Source organism: Erythrolamprus reginae, chromosome 3 (assembly GCF_031021105.1).
Source record: "Erythrolamprus reginae isolate rEryReg1 chromosome 3, rEryReg1.hap1, whole genome shotgun sequence".
Classification (NCBI taxonomy): Eukaryota; Metazoa; Chordata; class Lepidosauria; order Squamata; family Dipsadidae; genus Erythrolamprus; species Erythrolamprus reginae.
The window spans coordinates 97,975,192-97,996,164 of record NC_091952.1 but is presented as its reverse complement, the minus strand read 5'-3'; the positions used below and the strand labels follow the sequence as shown (position 1 = coordinate 97,996,164).

Here is a 20,973-nt window from a genome sequence, read left to right as displayed (position 1 = left end):
ATTGGTCAAAGGACTTCTTTTTAACCCCATTTTTGTCTATGTAGAAAATGGTATCTGGATACTCAGAGGGAACTATTGAACTAATAATTAATATAATTAATCAATCAATATAATTAAAATAATTATAGTTGGTGTTATACCTTCTATAGAAGGGGCCTGGTCCTGAGCAGCATATAGCATTTCTTTGAAAGCCTGTAAAGAAAGAAGGAAAAATAAATTTGTCAGCACCAGCACATTAAATCACTTGATCTGCATACTTTAAATCAATTAGAAATTAAATCCCATCACCTCTTACAGCAAGAAACGTAAATTTAATGTTATTTCACGTATTTCCAATGTCAGAAATGAATTCTACGTCCACAAAATTTAGCACAAGAAACAAACTGACTAGCAGAACAAAGCTCTGCTATATTTTTAAGTTTGTCTATTTTTTATTATCATTCACATTAAGTTTTATTATCATTCACATTAAGATTAGTTGGAAATTGGAGGAGAGAAAGAAGTATCTCAGATTGTATTAGCAGCATGAGTGACCATAACAGTAGTCTATAGTATGCATTAAACAGGTAGTCCTCGATTTACAACAGTTCCTTTAGTGACCGTTCAGTTACAATAGCACTGAAAAAAGTGATTTATGACTGTTTTTCACACATATGACGATTGCAGCATTCCTATGGTCACACAGTCTAAATTCCCAAGTGATTCATATTTATGACAGTTGCTGAGTCCCAGGGTCATGTACAACTTTTTGCGACATTGTGAGAAGCAAAGTCAATAGGGAAACCTGATTCACTTAACCGCCTTGTTACTAGTTTAACAACTGTAGAGAGTCACTTAACAATTGTGTCAAGAAAGGTCATAAAATAGAGGGAAATTCATATAACAATTGTCTCATTTAGCAATAGAAATTTTGGGTTTAGTTGTGTTGTACATTGAGGACCACTTGTCATAATGCTGTTTTCTATCATTAGCAACAGAAACTGTTGTTTCTTCCTTCTGTACTAAATTTCAATAGGGACCTTAAAGGTGTCAGCACCAGCACATTAAATCACTTGATCTGCATACTTTAAATCAATTAGAAATTAAATTTCTAATTGATTTAATTAGATAATGTCATCAATTACAATGACATTATTACATGAAAATATGGAAAACTTAGAGAAACTGATTAGAAAAACATTAACCTCAGTGGGTTAATGTTAAATATTAAGACCCAAATATTCAGTTATGTCAATCAGCAGAAACTGAGTTTAACTCATGTGGCCTCAAACTGTTGAACTATGGATTTTAACTTAGCAAATCAAACTTTAGAGCATTAGTCTTTCATCTAAAAGTAAGCAATGAGTGATCAGCAGTCACAATTTAAAGGAAAGTAAACAGAAATATCAAAACACTTCTGAAGAATTATTAGCTGAAATGTGTGACTTTGCAATATAGATCCAAAGTCTAAAAGGACAACCTGGAAATGAAGATGGAAAAATGGAAAAACAAATTGCTTTCAAAACTTTATCAACTGATCTCCATGTTGCAACAAATTAACTGCATGCTGATCTATGTTACAAGTTTCATACAAATTTTAGAATTATGTTTTATTGAATGAAAAAAATCAAACAATTACAATAGCCAAAGCCAATCTCCTCATCAGCTGGAAGATTTCTGACGCTTCAAGTTACTGTTTTTATTTGGTTAATTAAGTTATAGAAAGAAGAGAGCAGAGTACAATTGGTATCATTTTTCTTTACCATTATTAACTCTGTGCCTTGCAATATTAATTTATATTATGTTTGAACAAGCAGTATATTTGCACCAGAGGCATCACAGTTTTGCTAAAGGCTCAAAACATGTTGTTATATTCTTTTTAAAGATATGGAATTTACTAGGCAAGGACAGATAGGGACTCAGCCTCAAATCTATTTCCAGGGCTTGAAACTTCTATTTGTGCCAATGGAAGTATTTTTTACTGAGTTAATTGCTATAGGCAGGGCAGGGCTGCTTTTACTAAGGGTGGAAATAATTTTGTTTCCATACTTCAGTTCAGCGCCTGTCAATTCTGTGTCCTTCAGAAATGGACACTGCCAACGTTACCAAAATTTCAAATAATCTATCTTTGTTTCTGTACAAATTGCGCAGAATTGTAATGTAAGCTTATATTACAAATGTAAGCTTAACTTCGAGACTAGACATAATACTGTTTTCCATATAACCAATGTGATTGTCTTAAAAAGAAAAAAGTTATACCATGCATTAGTTCTACAGTATATTGAAACTTAACTACAAAACCAATTAAAACACTCTGACATTTAAAATTCAGTTTGTAATCTGTTGAATACAAGACTGAACTTGCAGATATCTGATGACATGATGTCATCATATTTCTTCTCCCTTGCTATCTTCCATGTTCCTTCAAAATTCTGAAGGACTAAAGTTCTCTCTGTAACGAGAGAACGGCATGCAGCAGTTTCCAATGCACCTTTTTCTAATATCAGAGGCTGCGTGACTGTGTACCCACGCATGTGACTAGAGAATTGCATGCAGTAGTTTCCAATTGCTGTGCGCCATTTTTTAACTTCATTGCTCCTATGTGCTGTTATTAAGCAAATCAGTGATAAAATCAGCGAGAATGTTACTTGGTCGCCATTTGCAACTTCCTACAGATTCCACCTTGATTTTTCCTGTTGGAAGTTGGCAAAGAAGGTTGCAAAAGGCAATTGTGTGACTATAGGATGCTGTCACCATCATAATCACACATTGTATTGTAAGCCACCCCAGGGTCAAACAGGAGTTGGGCGGTAGATAAATCCCATAAATGAATGAATGAATAAATTAGTCACCAAGCACCCAGATCTCAATCATGTAATCACAGAGATTACAGCTGGAATTATGCCGCCCCGAGTCTTCGGAGAGGGGCGGCATACAAGTCCAACTAATAAATAAATAAATAAATAAATTCCAAGCTCATTTGAACAGCAGCTGAATGCGAGGTCATTAAGTGAGAACTACCTATATATTTTACCCCAGTTTTTTTAAAATATTAATGAGCTAGAATTAAGTCTTACAAATAAAAGCTTCTCAGGTTCTCATTAAACTTAAACATCTTTCTCTTCTTTCACAATATGGACTAAGTCAAGATCATGAAGATTTAGATATATTCTTGTCTAATCAGATTCAAGAAAAAATATGTAATCCAAATTCTGCCATGATTTTAACCAGGCCACTTTCAGCCATGACTGTCATATAAATAACTAGTCTATAGTACATTTATGCCATATTTAGTAATAAACAGTAGTGTATCTATAATAACTAATCACAATTAAACCACAATACAGTAAGACCTATGCCAGTGATGGTGAACCTTTTTTTCCTCAGGTGCTGAAAGCATGTGCATGCACATTATCATGCAGGCATAAGTGCCCACACCTATAATTCAATTCCTGGGGAGGGTGAAAATGGCCTCCCCCGCCCTTCCCGGAGACCCTCTGGAGCCTGGAAACAGTCCATTTCCCAATTTCTGGTGTGCCCAGTACACCCGTTTTTCACCCTCCCCAAGCTCCAGAGGCTTGGGCGAAAACGTCCCCACCCACCTACTGGAGGTCCTCCAGAATCTGAAAACGCCCTCCCAGAGCCTCCATGCGAGCCCAAAATCATTTGGCCAGCACGTACATGCACACTAGAGTTGAGCTAGGGCAACAGCTCGCGTGCCAGCAGATATGGCTCCATGTGCCACCTGTGGCATGTGTGCCATACGTTTGCCATCATTGACCTAGACACTCTCTTTTCAGAGTATCAACTGGAAATGTTCCACAATTTTCAAATCTAGGCCAAAATCTTCATGCTTCAATATGAGTGAACCTTGTGTAATGTTTTAATTTGTGATTGTTTGAAACTACAGTGTTCCCTCGATTTTCGCGGGGGATGCGTTCCGAGACCGCCCACGAAAGTTGAATATCCGCGAAGTAGAGATGCGGAAGTAAATGCACTATTATTGGCTATGAACAGTATCACAAGCCTTCCCTTAACACTTTAAACCCCTAAATTACAATTTCCCATTCCCTTAGCAACCATTTAGAGTATAACTCACCATTTTTATTTATTAAAGTTCATTTTAAAAAAATTATTAAAGGCAGACGAAAGTTTGGCGATGACATATGACATCATCGGGTGGGAAAAACCATGGTATAGGGAAAAAACCCGCAAAGTATTTTTTAAATTAATATTTTTGAAAAACCGTGGTATAGACTTTTCGCGAAGTTTGAACCCGCGAAAATCGAGGGAACACTGTATACTTAAAGATGCAGTTATCACTTTTAAAGCTTTTAAGCCATGAGGTTGAATTATTTGAAAGACCATCTGTCATTGATCAGTTGTGTCCATCCAGTAAGATTCAATAGGGATTGACATGCTCTCAGTTCCATCTCTTAAGCAATACTAGAGGACGTAGTAAACATATATTTCCAGTCACTGCATCTCAGAGTTAACTCAGAGATACATACTGTATGACCCTGACCCTATCAATTTGTACTAATATCTTAAAGACCTGGCTTTTCTCCTGACATTGTGCCAGGTGGTTGTTTATCACTATCTGTTATGATTCTTTGTTGGAATTGCAGACTTTTGCATTAGTTTTATCTTTAACATGATTCTTGTATTAGTTTTGTTATATTTCATACACCCTAAGAGTTTAATTTTGTTCTACTTGTTTGGCACCTATACCAATCAGCCAACCACTAATTGTCTGCCCTACATTTTATTCACAGCCTTTTGCTGTACTTCATTCTGGAATAAGAACCCATTTCTAGCAAGGTTTGAAGTAATTTGTACAGTGAGGGAAGCCTCAGTGAAATCACAGCATTTGTGATGCTGCGATTTCACAGAGGCTTCCCTCGCTGGGAAACCCCACCTCCGGACTTCCGTTGCCAGCCGAAACACCCGTTTTCGCGCTGATGGGATTCTCCTGCTGGGATTCCCCTACAGCATTGTAAAATCCGGATGTGGGGTTTCCCATGGAGGGGAGCCTCAGGGGAATCCCACCAGCACGAAAACGGGCGCTTCGGCTGGCAAAAGGGGTGAATTTTGGGCTTGCATGCAATAATCGCTTTTCTATTGACTCCTATAGGAAACATTGTTTCGTCTTACAAATCTTTCACCTTACGAACCTTGTCCTGGAACCAATTAAGTTCGTAAGACAAGGTATCACTGTATCTCTGTCCACACAGGGCAACGAGTTACAAAATAACCAGGTTTATAATATAATGTACTATGTACATTTAATTCGTGGTTTATTGCTCAGTGCATCTTGTGAACCCATAAAATGTGAGCTAGCAGTAGTTAACTGAACTTTAGTAAGTATGGCATACAAGCATAACCACCAGCAAAATATGTCATGGAGCAGTGGGAAGGTTCAATATTTTTTACAAAATATATCCTGATTAGTTATAAATAGATATAATTACACCATAATTTGTCCACTCCTTTTTCAGGTAGTTGATCTTCTTTCAGTTGAGTTATTAGAAGCCATAATATCTTTCACTAGTGATCAGTATAATGACTGAGGAAAGTGTGTTCAGCTATCAAACATTTCAATGAGATAGACAGATTGTTTCATAGCTACAGCTACATGGTCTGGCTTGTATTTGATATAGTTTTATGAAGTTTGTGCCATCAATATTCAGATTACAATCCATCCATTTCATGAATTCAGTTCCACAGTAATTGGGAATTATCAGACCTGTGGATCTCTATACCTAAATTTTCATGGCTTTAACTGGACTGTCAAAGAGCATCTAGAAATTTCTACGATTTCTTAAATATCCAGGATGGATTATCCCTGTTGAAGAGTATATGGTCAATAAAAAGGTTACTAAGAAATGTTATGATCATAGTAGGCTCGTGAGGACCTCTGTATTTTACAAGACCTAGAATTTCTTGCTTGATTTAAAACACTAGGCTAAGAGCAAGGCCTATATTATGCATCAGGCTGATCACATATTTATCTCATGGTTGCCAAAAGCAGTATTAAACTTTTCAAGAACCACTGAGGGGTTTTTTTTAATATCTCACCTGGGATATCTTAAGACAGCTCTTGCATCAAAACAGACAAATCAATAAAATACTTTATATCTGGACAAATATACAAATCCATTTTGGACTGTATAATGTTGTTGAATATTCCATCGTATCTAACAAAATAGATCTTCCTTGGCAAAATTGTATTCACTATCAAAATCTAATCATAACATAGGTATATAGAAATGTGTCATGGCTTGAACAAAGGAGATTTTTGGGGATCCCCCCAAAACAGTTGTTCATGCTCCCCAGGATAGAAACTTTGTTCAAGCCATGACACATAAATATAGTTACAAAATCCTTTCCAAAGAGTTTGGATTTCAATAGGCAGATTGTGCACAAATGGAGGCAATTCAATGTAGTTGTTACCCTGCACTAGAGTGGCAGAGCAGCAAAGAGGTGCATAATATTCTGGGAGGCATGAAACAATCCCATAATAATGTCTAAGAAATTAAAGAACTTTCTTACATTAGTGAATGTTCAGTGCTCATGGAACCACCATCAGGAGAACAAAAATAAATAAAAATGGTGTTCATACCAGGGTTGCAAGGAGAAAATTACTATTTTCCCTTCTGTGAAATATGGTGGTGGCAATATCATAGTTTGAACTTGTTTTGCTGCCTCTGGACGTGGACAATTTGCCATCATTGATGGAGCTATGAATTCTGAATTGTAGTGAAAATGTCCAGGTATCTGTCTATGAACTGAAGTTCATGAGAAAGTGAGCCATGTAGCAAGACAATGATCTAAAACACCCAAGTAATACAATCAAAGAATGGTTAAAGCAGAAAGAAGTTAATGCTCTGAAACAGCCAAATCAAAGTCCTGACTGCAATCCTACAGAAATGTGAAATGATCTGAAATGGGCAGTTCATGCAAAGAAGTCCACAACATCTCCAACGTCAAACTGTTTTCTAAGGGAGAATGGGTTAAAAATCCTTCAACACAATCTACTAACTAATTAAGTTATTGAAAACATTTAGTTGCAATTATTATTGGCAAAGGTGTGGCTCACCAGTTATTGAAAGCAAAGATTCGTTTTCTTCTGCCATACAGAAATATGTAGCTTTGGATCATTTTCTTCAATAAACAAGTATAATGTTTTTAATTGTGTTCTCTCTAACTTTAAGACTTATGTGAAGAATAAATCATGTTTATACAGAAATAATGAAAATTCAAAGGAACCCACAAACTTTCAAATACTATAATACATTATAAGGGACCCATTGCGTCCCTTAACCCTCCAACATCAAGAAACATTTTCTCCCTATTAGTTAAGAGGCTAATGATTCTAATAAGAAAAGGACTTACAAAGTCCTTAAATAATTTTTAAAAAACACTAAAAATCTAAAGAAAGGATTCTACACCCCCCCCCCAACAAAAAACACTACACAGATTACTTGTGTAAGAAAACGCATTACAGACATAAAATAAACTGAAATGTTTAATTACTGAAAACTTTACAAGTTTCAAATATAATGAACAAAAATGCAATAAAACTGGGCTAAAGCAATTGATGCAAGCTTTGAACCTGATGCCCAATCCATCACAGAAACACAAATATGGAAAAGTTGGAACTATGGAACTATGAGTTATGCAAACTTGGTTCTAGAAGTATTTCTAGGAATTACCACACCCACAAGGATACCCTTGACCAGGCTCAAGAGACTATAACTTCAAGTCCAAAAAAGTGCAAAGCTCTAACTTTCAGAATTGTATCAACATATATCAAATCAGCAACCAATTAAGGATAATTGTCAGTAGTTAGTCTGAAGTGGTATAAACCCCAAGTGTCAAAAGTGGAGACTGAATAATACTGGGATACAGTGCCATCTAGTTTCCTTCAAAAGCAGTTCACAGGCCAGCCTTTCCAGGTGCCTTCCCCTCTCACCCCATCTTCTTTGGGAATAGCAATATCCCAACAGAAGATCCCCTATAACAGCCTACCACACTAAACAGGAGTCTTCTGACCTTCGACAAAAGAAACGCTGCTTAGCATAATAAAGCTCTCCAGCGTTCCCTGAATGCTATTCCTTTCCAGCTGGATTAAATGTATCAAGGTGTGTGTGGAAAGCATCAAAGCCCAAGGAAATCTCTGGCAAAAGGGAGCTTTTCAAATGGAGAGACAAGTTAAAGAAAGCCTGGCCGTCCCTATAAGAACCTGGGTAAAAAAATGAAGCAACAAGCAAAAAAGCAGAACAGCAGAATGCAGCTGGAAGCAGGGAAGAATGGAATTCTACCAGGGAAAGGCTGAGCTGGAAGATCAGCGAAGCATCCATGGTGCCGCTACGCCCAACCGTGGGTGGGGAGGGCCAAGACGGCAGCTCCAAAAGACTACATCAAATGGAGACCCTACTTTAAAAAGGGTCTTGGCACCAGAACTCCCCACCACCAAAACCCCAATACTGCTACTGTCCTATTGTCCAAATGTACCTGTTACTTGCTTTGCTTATGTTTATTATGTTTATACCAATTCCTACTAAAGACTACATCAAATGGAGACCTTACTTTAAAAAGCCTTGGCACCAGCCCCCCCCACCACAATCACAATACTGCTTGCTACTGTCCTATTGTGCAAATGTACCTGTACCTACTTTGCTTATGTTTATACCACTACCTACTACCTTGTATATGTTTTTGACAAATAAAAATAAATAAAGACTATTTCGGCTCGAGACCCGTCGCCAAGCCTTTTTCTTTGCACCAGGTGAGCCCCCCCCCCACACACACACTCATACATATACGCTCTCAAGCGCGCATCTTTTAATTCTACATTTTCTTCCCGAAGAGCTTTTAGCCTCTCCGACGCTACCCGCTCCTCTCCCTCCTCCAAAGGCTGCTCTCCCCGTCCGTCTTTTTATTTTCCATTCTTCCCCCCCCCCTCCCGCCCCGAAGAGCTCAGGTACCTCATATTGGATGTATTGCTTCCGCCACTCCGGAGTGATGTGTGCGGAAAGGTGCTCGGCGAACTTCATGCTGCTGCTGCTGCTGCCGCCGCCGCCGCCTCCCCCTTAAGGCTTCTTAACCTTGCCTGCTGGAGGCAATGCTTGACTTTTCACGCTTCGCTCGAGCGCCTCAGAGCCTGCTCAAACAGAAGCCGGGATGCCTCTTGTCGGTGCTTGAGCTGCGGGCGACGGACGCGGACGGCTGCGACCTCCGCCGCACATGAGCCCCGCGCCTGGATCTCTCTTTTCACACGCGCAACGCCGGCCCTTAGCGTGCTTCCCCGCTTTCCCCCTTCAGGAATGCCCTGCCGCGGCTCCTGCCGCCGCCGCCGCCCGTTGTTGCGGCCCCGCAGCCTCCTCTCGCGCTCCTGAAGCAGCGGCAGCCTCCGCCGCCATCTTTCCTCTCCTCCGTTGGCCTGGGCCCGCCTTTCCACACTGAGGGACCTGACGTCATCATCCCAGGAACCGCCTTCCTCCCGAACAGCAGACGTAAGGCGAAAACAAAGGGGGTGGGGGGAGAGAAAGAGGAACGCCGCTTTCGGCCACGCCCACTTCCCCTCCTCGCCGCTTTTCTACCCAGCCCACACGAACCGAACGAGAGGGGCGCGAGGAGTTCGAAGGGGGCGGGGCCATCGTTCAGGAACGCCCGCCCGGCACGCCCTGAGTGGTAGCGGATTTTCAAACAAAACGGGATCTGAGGGGTTGGCACGCTCCCCCCTTTTTTTTCCTGCCCTGCGGCAGCGACTTTGAGGGCGCCCCCGGAAATATTCCGCGAGGCTTCCATTGAGGCGAAAAAGGGGTTGATATATTAAGGTCCCCTTTGCTTTATCCTAGGGTTACTTTGTCCGGCAACCTCGCTTGAAGGGAGAGGAATGCTGCCATTTATGTTATTAACAAACTGGTTCGAGAAAGTGATTTTTACATGAATAATAAAACGAGGTCTTTCGTTTTATTTCTTTCTGATGACATTATATATGTGTATATAATGCATACACTCGCATATGTCATTCTGTGATAGGTCTATTCACTGATTCCCAAATAATTTTTCCTTGTTTATTATTTTTATTTTTTGGTCAAACAATTATAGAATGTGTGCTATCAAGTTTTTTTGACCACATACATTGGAGAACATGATTGATTAATTATATACGGTCAAGTGACAATGAAGAAAACTAACATGTCCTTTTATGTCTTCTGACCTGCATTCATAGCGAATGTAACCTGCTGTTAGTGGTCCATTTACGGTATTTTTCTTTCCACCTTTCCCAGCAATAAAGCTTTTTTTCCAGTGAGATGGGTTTTCACATTGTGGGTCTGAAGTGGTATAATTTGAGCTTTTTTCTTTGCACCTTATATGAAAAACTGAATTGAGAAAAAATGAACAAGTTTTTCTTTCCGTGTGGATGCTCACAGCATGTCAAATCACTCATTAATCACTCATTAACAAAGCACTTGGTGAAGTTTAATATAGTATCCAATCATGATTTAACATCAGTCTATAAACTTATACTGTATAGAGATTTCACAGATTAATTGGATCTTTTGTACAAAATGTCAAGATCTACATATGAAGAATTCAATTTTATTGCTCAAGACAATGTATAGAAATATTGTTCAACTGAGAGTATTTACACCTGTGTCAGATATGTTTCAATGGCATTCAGATTTTGCTCTCTTATGACCACATAGGGATTCCAGACTACGGTAATTCCCTGTTTGACTCCTCCCACTGGCTCAGAAAATTTCTCTCCAATATGGGTGGATGAATTGTTTCATGTATGCTGTGCCCATTTTTCACTCACAAAATAATATTCTGATGAAGAAATCTATGGCAACTCTTTGCAAAAATAGTGTGGCCTCACATACATGTTCCTAAACTCCACTTATTAGGAGAAATAAATAAGCATGAAAAGGAAGATCCAATATAAACTGCAATTAATAGTTCAGGAAATTTTAGATTTTGTCTTGGTTTTCATAAGTTAACTTAAACACTGCTCAAGAATTGAAGAGAAAGGCATGTGCCCACAGCAGCTTAAAGTCGGCACAGTAGTTTGGGTAGATCAACCACTGATGTATCATCAAGGAAGCATTCCAGGTCATGATCACTACAATAACTGTTTTCAGAAGAGGGAAAACTCCACTTTAAAGTTGGAACAGCTAAAGATGATTTAAACTGTGGGCTAGGGGTGAGACAAAATGACAGCAATATGTTATAAGAATAATTAGGGCATGTTTAAGCTGTGGTAGCCCCAGGAGAAAAACTTTGCTCATCCCTGCTCAAATAACCAGAGCTTCCTGGATCAGATCAAGAGGTGTATTTGTCCAACCCTGAGACCCCAATAACCTCTCAACTGCTAATATAAGCACTACATAAGGACAATATAACTTTCCTGTTAGTTTCTCTCAACTACTGTCATTGAGTACTTCTTGTAAAAGGGAGTAATAAATAACTATCAAAAATAGTAGCGATAGACAACCATGATTTAACCTTTTAATCGGGTTAATGGCCTGCTTTGAGTAGTATAGAGTTATGGTCTCATAGTTAACTCTTATATGAATGAGAAGGAAAAACAATCTTTAGGCCAAGCTGGCTCAGTGAACTTTTCTTGCCAACAGTATGAAGATGTTTGATGTTAACTTCTGCAGAAATTTTCCAGCTTCTCAGTCTAGAACTTGGTCTCCTCTCCAAATACCTGATCCTGCTAGCTTTTTCCAAGTTCAATTATAACTATCTTATGTCTAGGTGATCTGAAGATTATAGTCACTTAGTGTTGTCATAATTTGTGCAAGAAAACCTAAATAATTCATATTTATGTGAAATACTGGGGAAGAAGGGAAAAGGTTAAACTAGCCTTTCTCAGTGTCTTCTCTCTTGATAGACTGCATTTCACACCATTTAATTTCAAACCAATACTGTAGCTATTGTCACAGGTGTGAGGGAGGTGTTGGTGGAAACAAATCTGAAAAGGGGGATTTATTGGTTACATAGAGCACCATTTATGTTAAAAACATAGCATAAGATACGTTCTGAATGGATTAATATTTTTATGATCCTTCTAAAATGGCCTGAATGTCTAAAGTAATATAAAAAAATCGATTAAACTATCTAAATCTTTTCTTATTTTTTCTGTATTAAAACCAGTGAAGGGCTACCAAAATTTTTACCACCACACTGTGGGCATGGCTTATGCAGGACACCCTGCATTTTCTTTCAACATCTTTCAGTGCAAATTGGGTGCTCTGGGGTGGAGCTCCATTTTCACTACCCCACTGCATTCTCCCCCTACATCCTGGCAGTAGCCCATCCCTGATTAAAACCATTCATTTATCCAAAAGATAGGAGTTTCTTGTATTTGCTCTCTACATGGGGCTACCTTTGAAAAGTGTTCGGAAACTTCAGATCGTGCAGAATGCAGCTGCGAGAGCAATCATGGGCTGCCCTAGGTATGCCCATGTCACCCCAACACTCCACAGTCTGCATTGGTTGACGATCAGTTTCCGGTCACAATTCAAAGTGTTGGTTATGACATATAAAGCCCTTCAAGGCACCAGACCAGGATATCTGTGAGACCGCCTTCTGCTGCACGAATCCCAATGGCCAGTTAGGTCCCACAGAGTTGGTCTTCTCCAGGTCCAGTCGACTAAACAATGTCATCTGGCGGGACCCAGGGGAAGAGCCTTCTCTGTGGCGGTTCCGACCCTCTGGAATCAACTCCCCCCAGAAATTAGGACTGCCCCCACCCTCCTTGCCTTTCGTAAACTCCTTAAAACCCACCTCTGTCGTCAGGCTTGGGGGAACTGAGACACCACCACCCCTTGCCTATGTAGTTTTGTGCATGATATGACTGTATGTATTTTATCTATTGGGGTTTTTTTTTCCTTTTTAGATTTTTTAATGTAAAACTGTTATTTTAGATTTTAAGTATTAGATTTGTTACCATGTATTGTTTTTATTACTGTTGTGAGCCGCCCCGAGTCTACAGAGAGGGGCGGCATACAAATCTAATTAATAATAATAATAATAATAATAATAATAATAATAATAATAATAATAATAATTTGAAAAGCAATCAGAATCTTTCCTAGCAGCAAAAGAAGAGCATGAGTCTTCGGAGAAGGGCGGCATACAAATCTGGTAAATAAAATAAAATAAAATAATAAAATAACAAAACAAAACAAAACAAAAATAAAACAAAAATAAAACAAAAATTAAAATAAAATAAAAATAAAATAAAAATAAATAAAAAATAAATAAATGTAGAGCACAAATTTATGCTGCAAGGCTGCAATGGTGAACCTATGGCACGCATGCCCTAGAAGTGGCATGCAGAACCATCTCTCTGGGCAAATGAGCTGTCACCCATTGCACTTCTGGGTTCTGGTATGCCAGCCAGCTGGTTTTCACACATGCAGGAACACCAGAAACTGGAAGAGCAGCCACCTGGTGCACATATGCTCAGCGAGTGGCTACTTTTCCGGTTTCCAGTGCACACATGTCCACAGGCCACCTGATCTGCTGGTTTCTGGTGCTCCAGGCACGGGTTCCAACTTACTGCCACTACCAGTGCTAATATACATGCAGCTCTGGGTGACCAGTGTGTGCTCGGGCTTGCCCAGCGCATGCTCAAATTGGAGCGAGATTTGGCTTCTGTGTATGGTCAGGAAGCAAATCTCACAAGAAGAAAATCATAGAAATCTTCTGCGTGTGCACTTCCCCTCGTACGTTTTTGCTTCCTGTGCATATACAAAAGCCAAATCTTGCTCCAAAACGCGCTCTCACCCACCGATCAGTTCCATTTCTTGTGCCCAGGAAATGGAGCTCCTGTGTGCACAGCTTCATTTCCAATAATTGGTGTACTGTCCTACCCCACCCCCATCCAGGTAGGAACCCAATATTATATTGCGCATGCGTATGCAAAGACTGCTGGCCGGCACACGTGTACGTGCCGGAAACCAGAAGATCAAGAAGAGGAATAGTCTAGAGCAGTGTTTCCCAACCTTGGCAACTTGAAGATATCTGGACTTCAACTCCCAGAATTCCCCAGCCAGCATCCGCTGGCTGGGGAATTCTGGGAGTTGAAGTCCAAATATCTTCAAGTTGCCAAGGTTGGGAAACACTGCTCTAGAGTTGCGTTCCTGCCTGTTGAGACCAGTTCTATAGAACCAATAGTAACTTGGCAGCCTGGGTCACTAGAACCAGCAGTGACCCAGGCCTTCCACGCCCCCAAACTGGCTCTCTCAGCTGCACAGTAGGCACCGCCAACCTGTTTTTCCCTTCTCCGCAGGCACAGCTGTTTTCTAATCAATGCACATGTACAGCACCCCTGCAGTGCGCAACGCACACATGCAGAGTGCCACTGAGCAAAACGGCAGTGAAGAAAAGCGGAACCCACCCCTGGAGTAATCATATAGTAAACCCTATCATATTAAATTCTTATACTGCCCCCTTGTCAGGCTTCACACCAGGAATCAACAGTAAATCAACTTCCCAAGAATTAACCCATTGTTCTGTGCTAAACTTAATTTGGCAAAAGACTAGTAAGAATCAGACTCTATGTCATACATAGCATACTTTAGACCAGTGTTTTTCAACCAGTGTGCCGTGAGACATGGTCAGGTGTGTCGCGAAGCTCAGAAAAAGAAAACAAGAGAGAAAGAAAGAGAGAGAAAGAGCAAGAGAGAGAGAAAGCAAGCAAGAGAGCAAGAAAGAAAAAGAAAGCAAGAGAGAGAAAGAAAGCAAGAGAGAGAGAGAGGAAGAGAGAGAGAAAGCAAACAAGAGAGAAATAAAAGAGAGAAAGCAAGAGAAAGAAAGCAAGAGAAAGAAAACAAGAGAGAGAGAAAGAAAGCAAGAGAGAGAGAGAGAAAGAGCAAGAGAGAGAGAAAGCAAGCAAGAGAGAAAGAAAACAAGAGAGAAAGAAAGCAAGAGAAAGAAAGCAAGAGAGAGAGAAAGAGAACAAGAGAGAAAGAAAGCAAGAGAGAGAGCGAGAGAGAAAGAGAGGGAGGGAAGGTGGGAGAGAGAAAGACATAGAGGGAGGGAGGGAGGGAGGGAGGGAGAGAGCAAAAAAGAAGAAAGAAGGAAGAGAGAAAGAAAGAGGGATGGAGAGAGAGAAAAAAAGAGAAAGAGAGAGAAAGAGGGAGGGAGAAATAGAGCGAAAGGGAGGAAGAGAGAATTTTTTTGTCCAATTTTAGCTGCCCACCCCCACTCAATGTACCCCATGGTTTTGTAAATGTAAAAAATGTGCCGCGGCTCAAAAAAGGTTGAAAATCACTGCTTTAGACCACAAGTGTCAAACTTGCAGCATCACGTTGCTGTCACATGACATTTCGTGACATTTTCCGTTTGCAGAGCTGGGGTGGGCATGGGCTGCACATGACACATCCAGCCTGTGACCCCCCTGCTTTAGATAAACTGATTTCCACTGCAGAGCAAAAATTTAGTTTTTATCTTGCTTTGCTGTGTTAACCTGTACTTGGTGAGATACTTAATGGTTTCAGCAACCATGATATATTTACATAACAGTTCTTTCTAGCCTGGGAACTACTGGTTTCACTTCACCTGCTTCAACCTTGTATCAAAATTGGTGCACTTCAGAAGTGATTGTTAAGGGAGAAAATCAGTTTTGTCCTTCTCTGCCTAATTACACTGACTCTACACAACACTCTAATTCATGGCTATCTGAACGATAAATTATTAATTTCACTAAATTGTATGACTTCACCCAATGAAAACAAACTCCACAATAAGTATATTGGCTGAGTTCCCACTGAAACACTGAACCACAGCACATTTTACTTTAGCATGTGCTAATCCATCTATTAACAGAATGAAATATAAGATCTACCAGTAGGCTAATTCAGACAAACCGCATCAGTCCAAGCATATCATCACCAACAGATAAATTTGTGATCTATGGAAAATTAATCCACCAAAAAATTGCAAAGAGACTAATAAAAGACCTAAATCAAAACTTCAAGCTCTTTGACATCTAAGTCAGAACAATTGCAAATGATTGTTATCTTTGTAAATAAGTCGCTGCTGCCAAAGTTTCTACTAGTTGCCTTGGGGTATAGATTAATAAGAGCTCTAAGTGCTCAGGACAGGTTTGCTGCATGGTATTATGTAAATGATTAGCAGTATAGAACTTCAATTGGAAAACAACAATTCAGTTATTTTCAACTGTTTTCCAGTTGCACTAAGCCATAATATGGTTTGTTTGGCTTACTGTAGTAGATGAATGCGATGACCATGTTTGAACAGACTATGGCTTAACATGTTGGATAAACTATATCAAAGTTTCTCAAATCTACGGTCATCATCACAACAGAAAAAGATCTATGATTAAATTTTGGTGCAGAAGCTGAAGTTAAAGCCAGACGAAAGGAACTGTTGCCAATTAACAGGAAATAGTTCTGGGACTGATATCCAGATTATGGAGAATGTAGTTACAGTCCTCATAAAAGAAGGGGGAAGCAGTTTGGGAGTGCTGGCACTACATTCACAGATGGTGGCAATGGTAAATAGTGCATAAAAATATTGTTTCAGATTTAACATCATCTTGTTTCACATTTGAAACTGTTTGACAACTTCTTAAAATTGTTCTTTTAAAAATATTTCTCCTAAAAGCCAGTGTGGAACATTGCTTTGGCTAGTGAAATAGAAGTTCAAATCCATGCTCATAGGAGCTTTTTATGTGAATTTTGGGGCAGTTATATTTACCTTTCTATCTTGGGAAATTCCCATGGAAACTTGGAAACATCTGCAGAAAGGTAGAATGGATAATTTTTCTGTTTTTGTTTTAATGCACTTTATTAGTTTTATAAATAATTCAAGCTAGCAAACTGTTCTGTCGAGCTCTCTGGTAGAATCCTCCCAAAAATTCACAGATACAAATTTCAGACACACACACGTTTGAAAATTCAAAACAATGTTCTTTATACCGAAAATTCAAATAAACTAAGCACTCTTTTTGTATAGCAAAAAGCACTGTCTCCAAACAAACTGGTAATTTGTACAAGTCCCTTATCAGTTCTGTGATACTTAGCTTGCAGCTGTGAGGCAATTCACAGTCCTTCTTCTTTCACAAAGTGAAACACACTTTGCTCTGGTTTAGTTTCAAAGTGGGAAAAATCAGTACACAAAGGTCAAAGTCAGCAAGGTAGGCACAAAACACAACGATCAGATAATCCTCCACAATGGCCAAACCCACAGATTGCTATTTATAGCAGCCTCACTAATCACCACAGCCCCACCCAACCACAGGTGGCCTCATTTTCTTTGATAATAATCTCTCAGTTGTTGTTGCCTATGCATCGCTCTCCGCATGCGTGGCTGTATCATTAACTCTTGTTCCGAATCCAAAGAGGAGCTAGATAATTGATCTCCTTCTGAGCTGTCTGCCACACTCTCCTCCTCCCTGTCACTCCTGTCTTCTTGGTCAGAGGAGCCTTCATCAGCAGATTCTACCGGGAGCAAAACAGGCCTGCGACATGTGGATGTCTCCCCCACATCCACAGTCCTTGGGGCAGGAGTTGGGCCAGAGCTAACCACAACAGCAAAACATACCTAGTATTCTTCCATCCCACTAAAAAAACTGAAATCAGGTGAGGCATGGCACTGAGGCTTTGTAACACCTAATACTTCGTCTGTTGAAGGTATAATATAACAGATCTGCTAGGAGCAGGGTCACCCTGTATGAGTAATATTTTCCACGGATTCCAATTTCTCTTTCTACCCAATAGAGTTCTCTCATCTAATGGGGGGGAGGAACCTATCAATACATAAGAGTTGTACTAATAGTAGCTTCTGGGAAGTCTTAAAGGTAGAAAGTTCAACAGTAGAATTATTATTGTAATGGTTTCATGTTTAGTGTCACTTTGCATTCAGTCAAATAACGCAATAACAATTATTTTCTAGGATAAATCAAGGACAGACTACTCAGCTGGTCAGGCACTCAGCTCTGAGTCAAAATGTAGGCATATACTAGGGATTTTTTCCTTTAAGCTTCTTCTCTGGGTACTATTGATTCACTATGGAAAATACTGTAGAATTATGTGCCCTGGGAAATTGTAAGCAACCCATTGCACTTTCTTAAATATATAAAGCAGAATACTGTAATCATTTGAATTAGTAACCGTAAATGTATGATTACTTATAAATCATACATCATAAGCACACAATTGAATATAACTGACAAACTTTGTGTGTTGTTGTAATAAAGAAATGATCAGGAATAAATTCTATTTTACTTTACCATATTTTTTCTTGTTCTGTACTGCAGTTTGGGTCATATTCCTAATGGGAGACCAGGCTGAAACTGAAACTGTCTGTTGCATTCCTTCATTTTACTGAGAAAGCCTTACAGTTATTCCTTCTATGTCCATACCAATTTCTTGCTTAAACAGCAGATTGGACATACTGTATTGTATAATTGTAAAACTGTTTTTAATCAGGTCTGTTCAATATTCTTTCTTGAAAATTTTCTGGTATGGCAGAACTGAGAAGAATGCTTTGCAGGCACTTATTTATTTATTTATTATTTAGATTTGTATGCCGCCCCTCTCCGCAGACTCGGGGCGGCTCACAGCAAAATACAACAAATCATGACAAATCCAAATAAATTTAAAATATTTTAAAAGATTTTAAAGGAACCCCATTTACTAACATACACACACACAAACATACCATGCATAAATTAGACATGCCCGGGGGAGGTGTTTCAGTTCCCCCATGCCTGACGACAAAGGTGGGTTTTAAGGAGTTTACGGAAGGCGGGGAGAGTAGGGGCAGTTCTAATCTCTGGGGGGAGTTGGTTCCAGAGAGTCGGGGCCGCCACAGAGAAGGCTCTTCCCCTGGGGCCTGCCAACCGACATTGTTTAGTTGACGGGACCCGGAGAAGGCCCACACTTCCCGGTGTCAAATGCCACTCAACTATTATTTTAACTATGATGTGCTGATTTTTGTCATCTATTAATACATAGCATAGTAGTTTTATATCAGGAGGTAAGGTTAGCATATTAGTCACAATTTGTACTCATATTTTCTAAATTATCATGAGGATTAGGTACTTCCTTAGAGGATGTCAAATCTCAAAACAATTGGCAATTGGGAGCGTTGGGGTCTACAGGGGCACTTCAGTCCCCTTGCTACATCTTCAATATCATAAGCCGCCCAGAGTCCAACTGGAATTGGGTGGCATATAAATTTCAGAAACAAACAAACCTGATTGACGGTGGCTCTGGTAGAAGCCCTAAGCTTGATTTAGACTTGTCCACAACTATGTGGAGGCATTGACACAAGCCTATACTGCAAAGGGGTAAGCATAGGTTGCAGATGGCTGCAGATGGGCGGACGCACACACTTCCCAAATCTCAACCATGTGTTGTGTGGAGATGCGTGTCCTGCATGCTGATTGCTTGGTCTGACTATGTTTTCTGTGCTTTATTGTTTGAGCACCCCCTAGGGAGAACATTAACATTCGCAGAAACATAAATGCAGCAGCTATGTAACCGTCTCCAAATTACAGACCTATATATTTCCTGACTTGCGGTGACACAGAAGTCTGACTTAGGTTTCAGCAGAAAGCAATGCAGAAGAAAGAGAGAAAAAGAGTTACAGTTGTTACTAGTGCTATTAACTATCCTCTCCTCAGTAGTGCTGATTCAGCTACTTCCTCAATAGCACCATACCTTTGTCTCCCTCTCATCAGTCCGATCCAAGTAGAAATGGAGTAAGGAGAGGCTGTACCATCTATTGCAGGGATCTCCAACCTTGCAACTTTTAAGACTTGTGGACTACAACTCCCAGAGTTCCCCAGCCACCTTTGCTGGCTGAGGAATTCTGGGAGTTGAAGTCCAGAAGTCTTAAAGTTGCCAAGGTTGGAGTCCCCTGATCTAGTGCAGTGGTTCTCAACCTTTCTATTTGATTTGATTTGATTTGATTTGATTTGATTGCCGCCCCTCTCCGTAGACTCGTGCCGTGACCCCTTAATACAGTTCCTCATGTTGTGGTGACCCCCAACCATAAGTCTAGTGCCAATTCCCCCAATAGAGCTTTAAGCTGATTGGCAGGAAGATCAGAGGGAGACCCTCCCATTGTAAGAGCCTGATTGGTTGGATTGGAAAAATATGTTCCAAGGCACCAGAATAGAAGTTTTAGTTCCTAACACCATGGGAAATTTGTCTTTTCCCACAGCGACCCCTGTGAAACAGTCATTCGACCCCCAAATGGGTCCCGACCCCCAGGTTGAGAACCACTGATCTAGTGGAATTGGCACACTTAGCGGTCCTGGCAGATTCCCCTATGCATGCTGACTACTTCCTTCTCCTTTCTGCTTGTAATGGTTTGTGGGAATGACCTTGAGAACAGGACAGGACAGGACGGGATGGGATTCTTTATTGGCCAAGTGTGATCAGACACACAAGGAATTTGTCTTTGGTGCATATGCTCTCAGGGGTGGGCTGCTGCCCGGACAGGGGGGAATGCAGTGGGGTAGTAAAAATGGAGCTCCACCCCAATTTGCACTGAAAGATGTTGAAAGAAAATGGCGTCCTGTATAAGCCACGCCCACAGTGGGAGTCCTGTATAAGCCATAAATATTTTCACGGCATTCTTTTTGACTCCTGCAGTATACAGGTCCTCAATGGAAGGCAGGTTGGCAGTAATTGTTTTTTCTGCAGTTCTGATTATCCTCTGAAGTCTGTGTCAGTCTTGTTGGGTTGTAGGAAGAATAGCAGACTCTTTAATTATTATTATTATTATTTATTGGATTTGTATGCCACCCCTCTCCGTAGACTCCGGGCGGCTAACAACAATGATAAAAACAGCATGTAACAATCCAATACTAAAACAACTAAAAACCTTTATTATAAAACCAAACATACACACAAACATACCATGCATAAATTGTAAAGGCCTAGGGGGAAGGAATATCTCAGTTCCCCCATGCCTGATGGCAGAGGTGGGTTT

At 40.1% G+C, this 20,973-nt stretch overlaps 1 protein-coding gene across 2 annotated transcripts in view; it reads right to left on the bottom strand.

Annotated features, from left to right (window-relative positions):
* Positions 1–9,463, bottom strand: part of XPR1 (xenotropic and polytropic retrovirus receptor 1) — a 112,100-nt gene extending 102,637 nt beyond the window's left edge. Inside the window, exons 1-2 of one of the 2 annotated variants that reach the window (XM_070746277.1) lie at positions 8,970–9,463; positions 141–192 (exon numbers count right to left, since the gene is read on the bottom strand). In XM_070746277.1, the coding sequence (XP_070602378.1) occupies positions 141–192; positions 8,970–9,038 (121 nt within the window). In that variant the 5' untranslated portion in view covers positions 9,039–9,463. The remainder of the gene's footprint in view (positions 1–140; positions 193–8,969) is intronic. The other variant, XM_070746278.1, reaches the window with a different exon arrangement.
* Between the last annotated feature and the right edge of the window lie 11,510 nt (positions 9,464–20,973).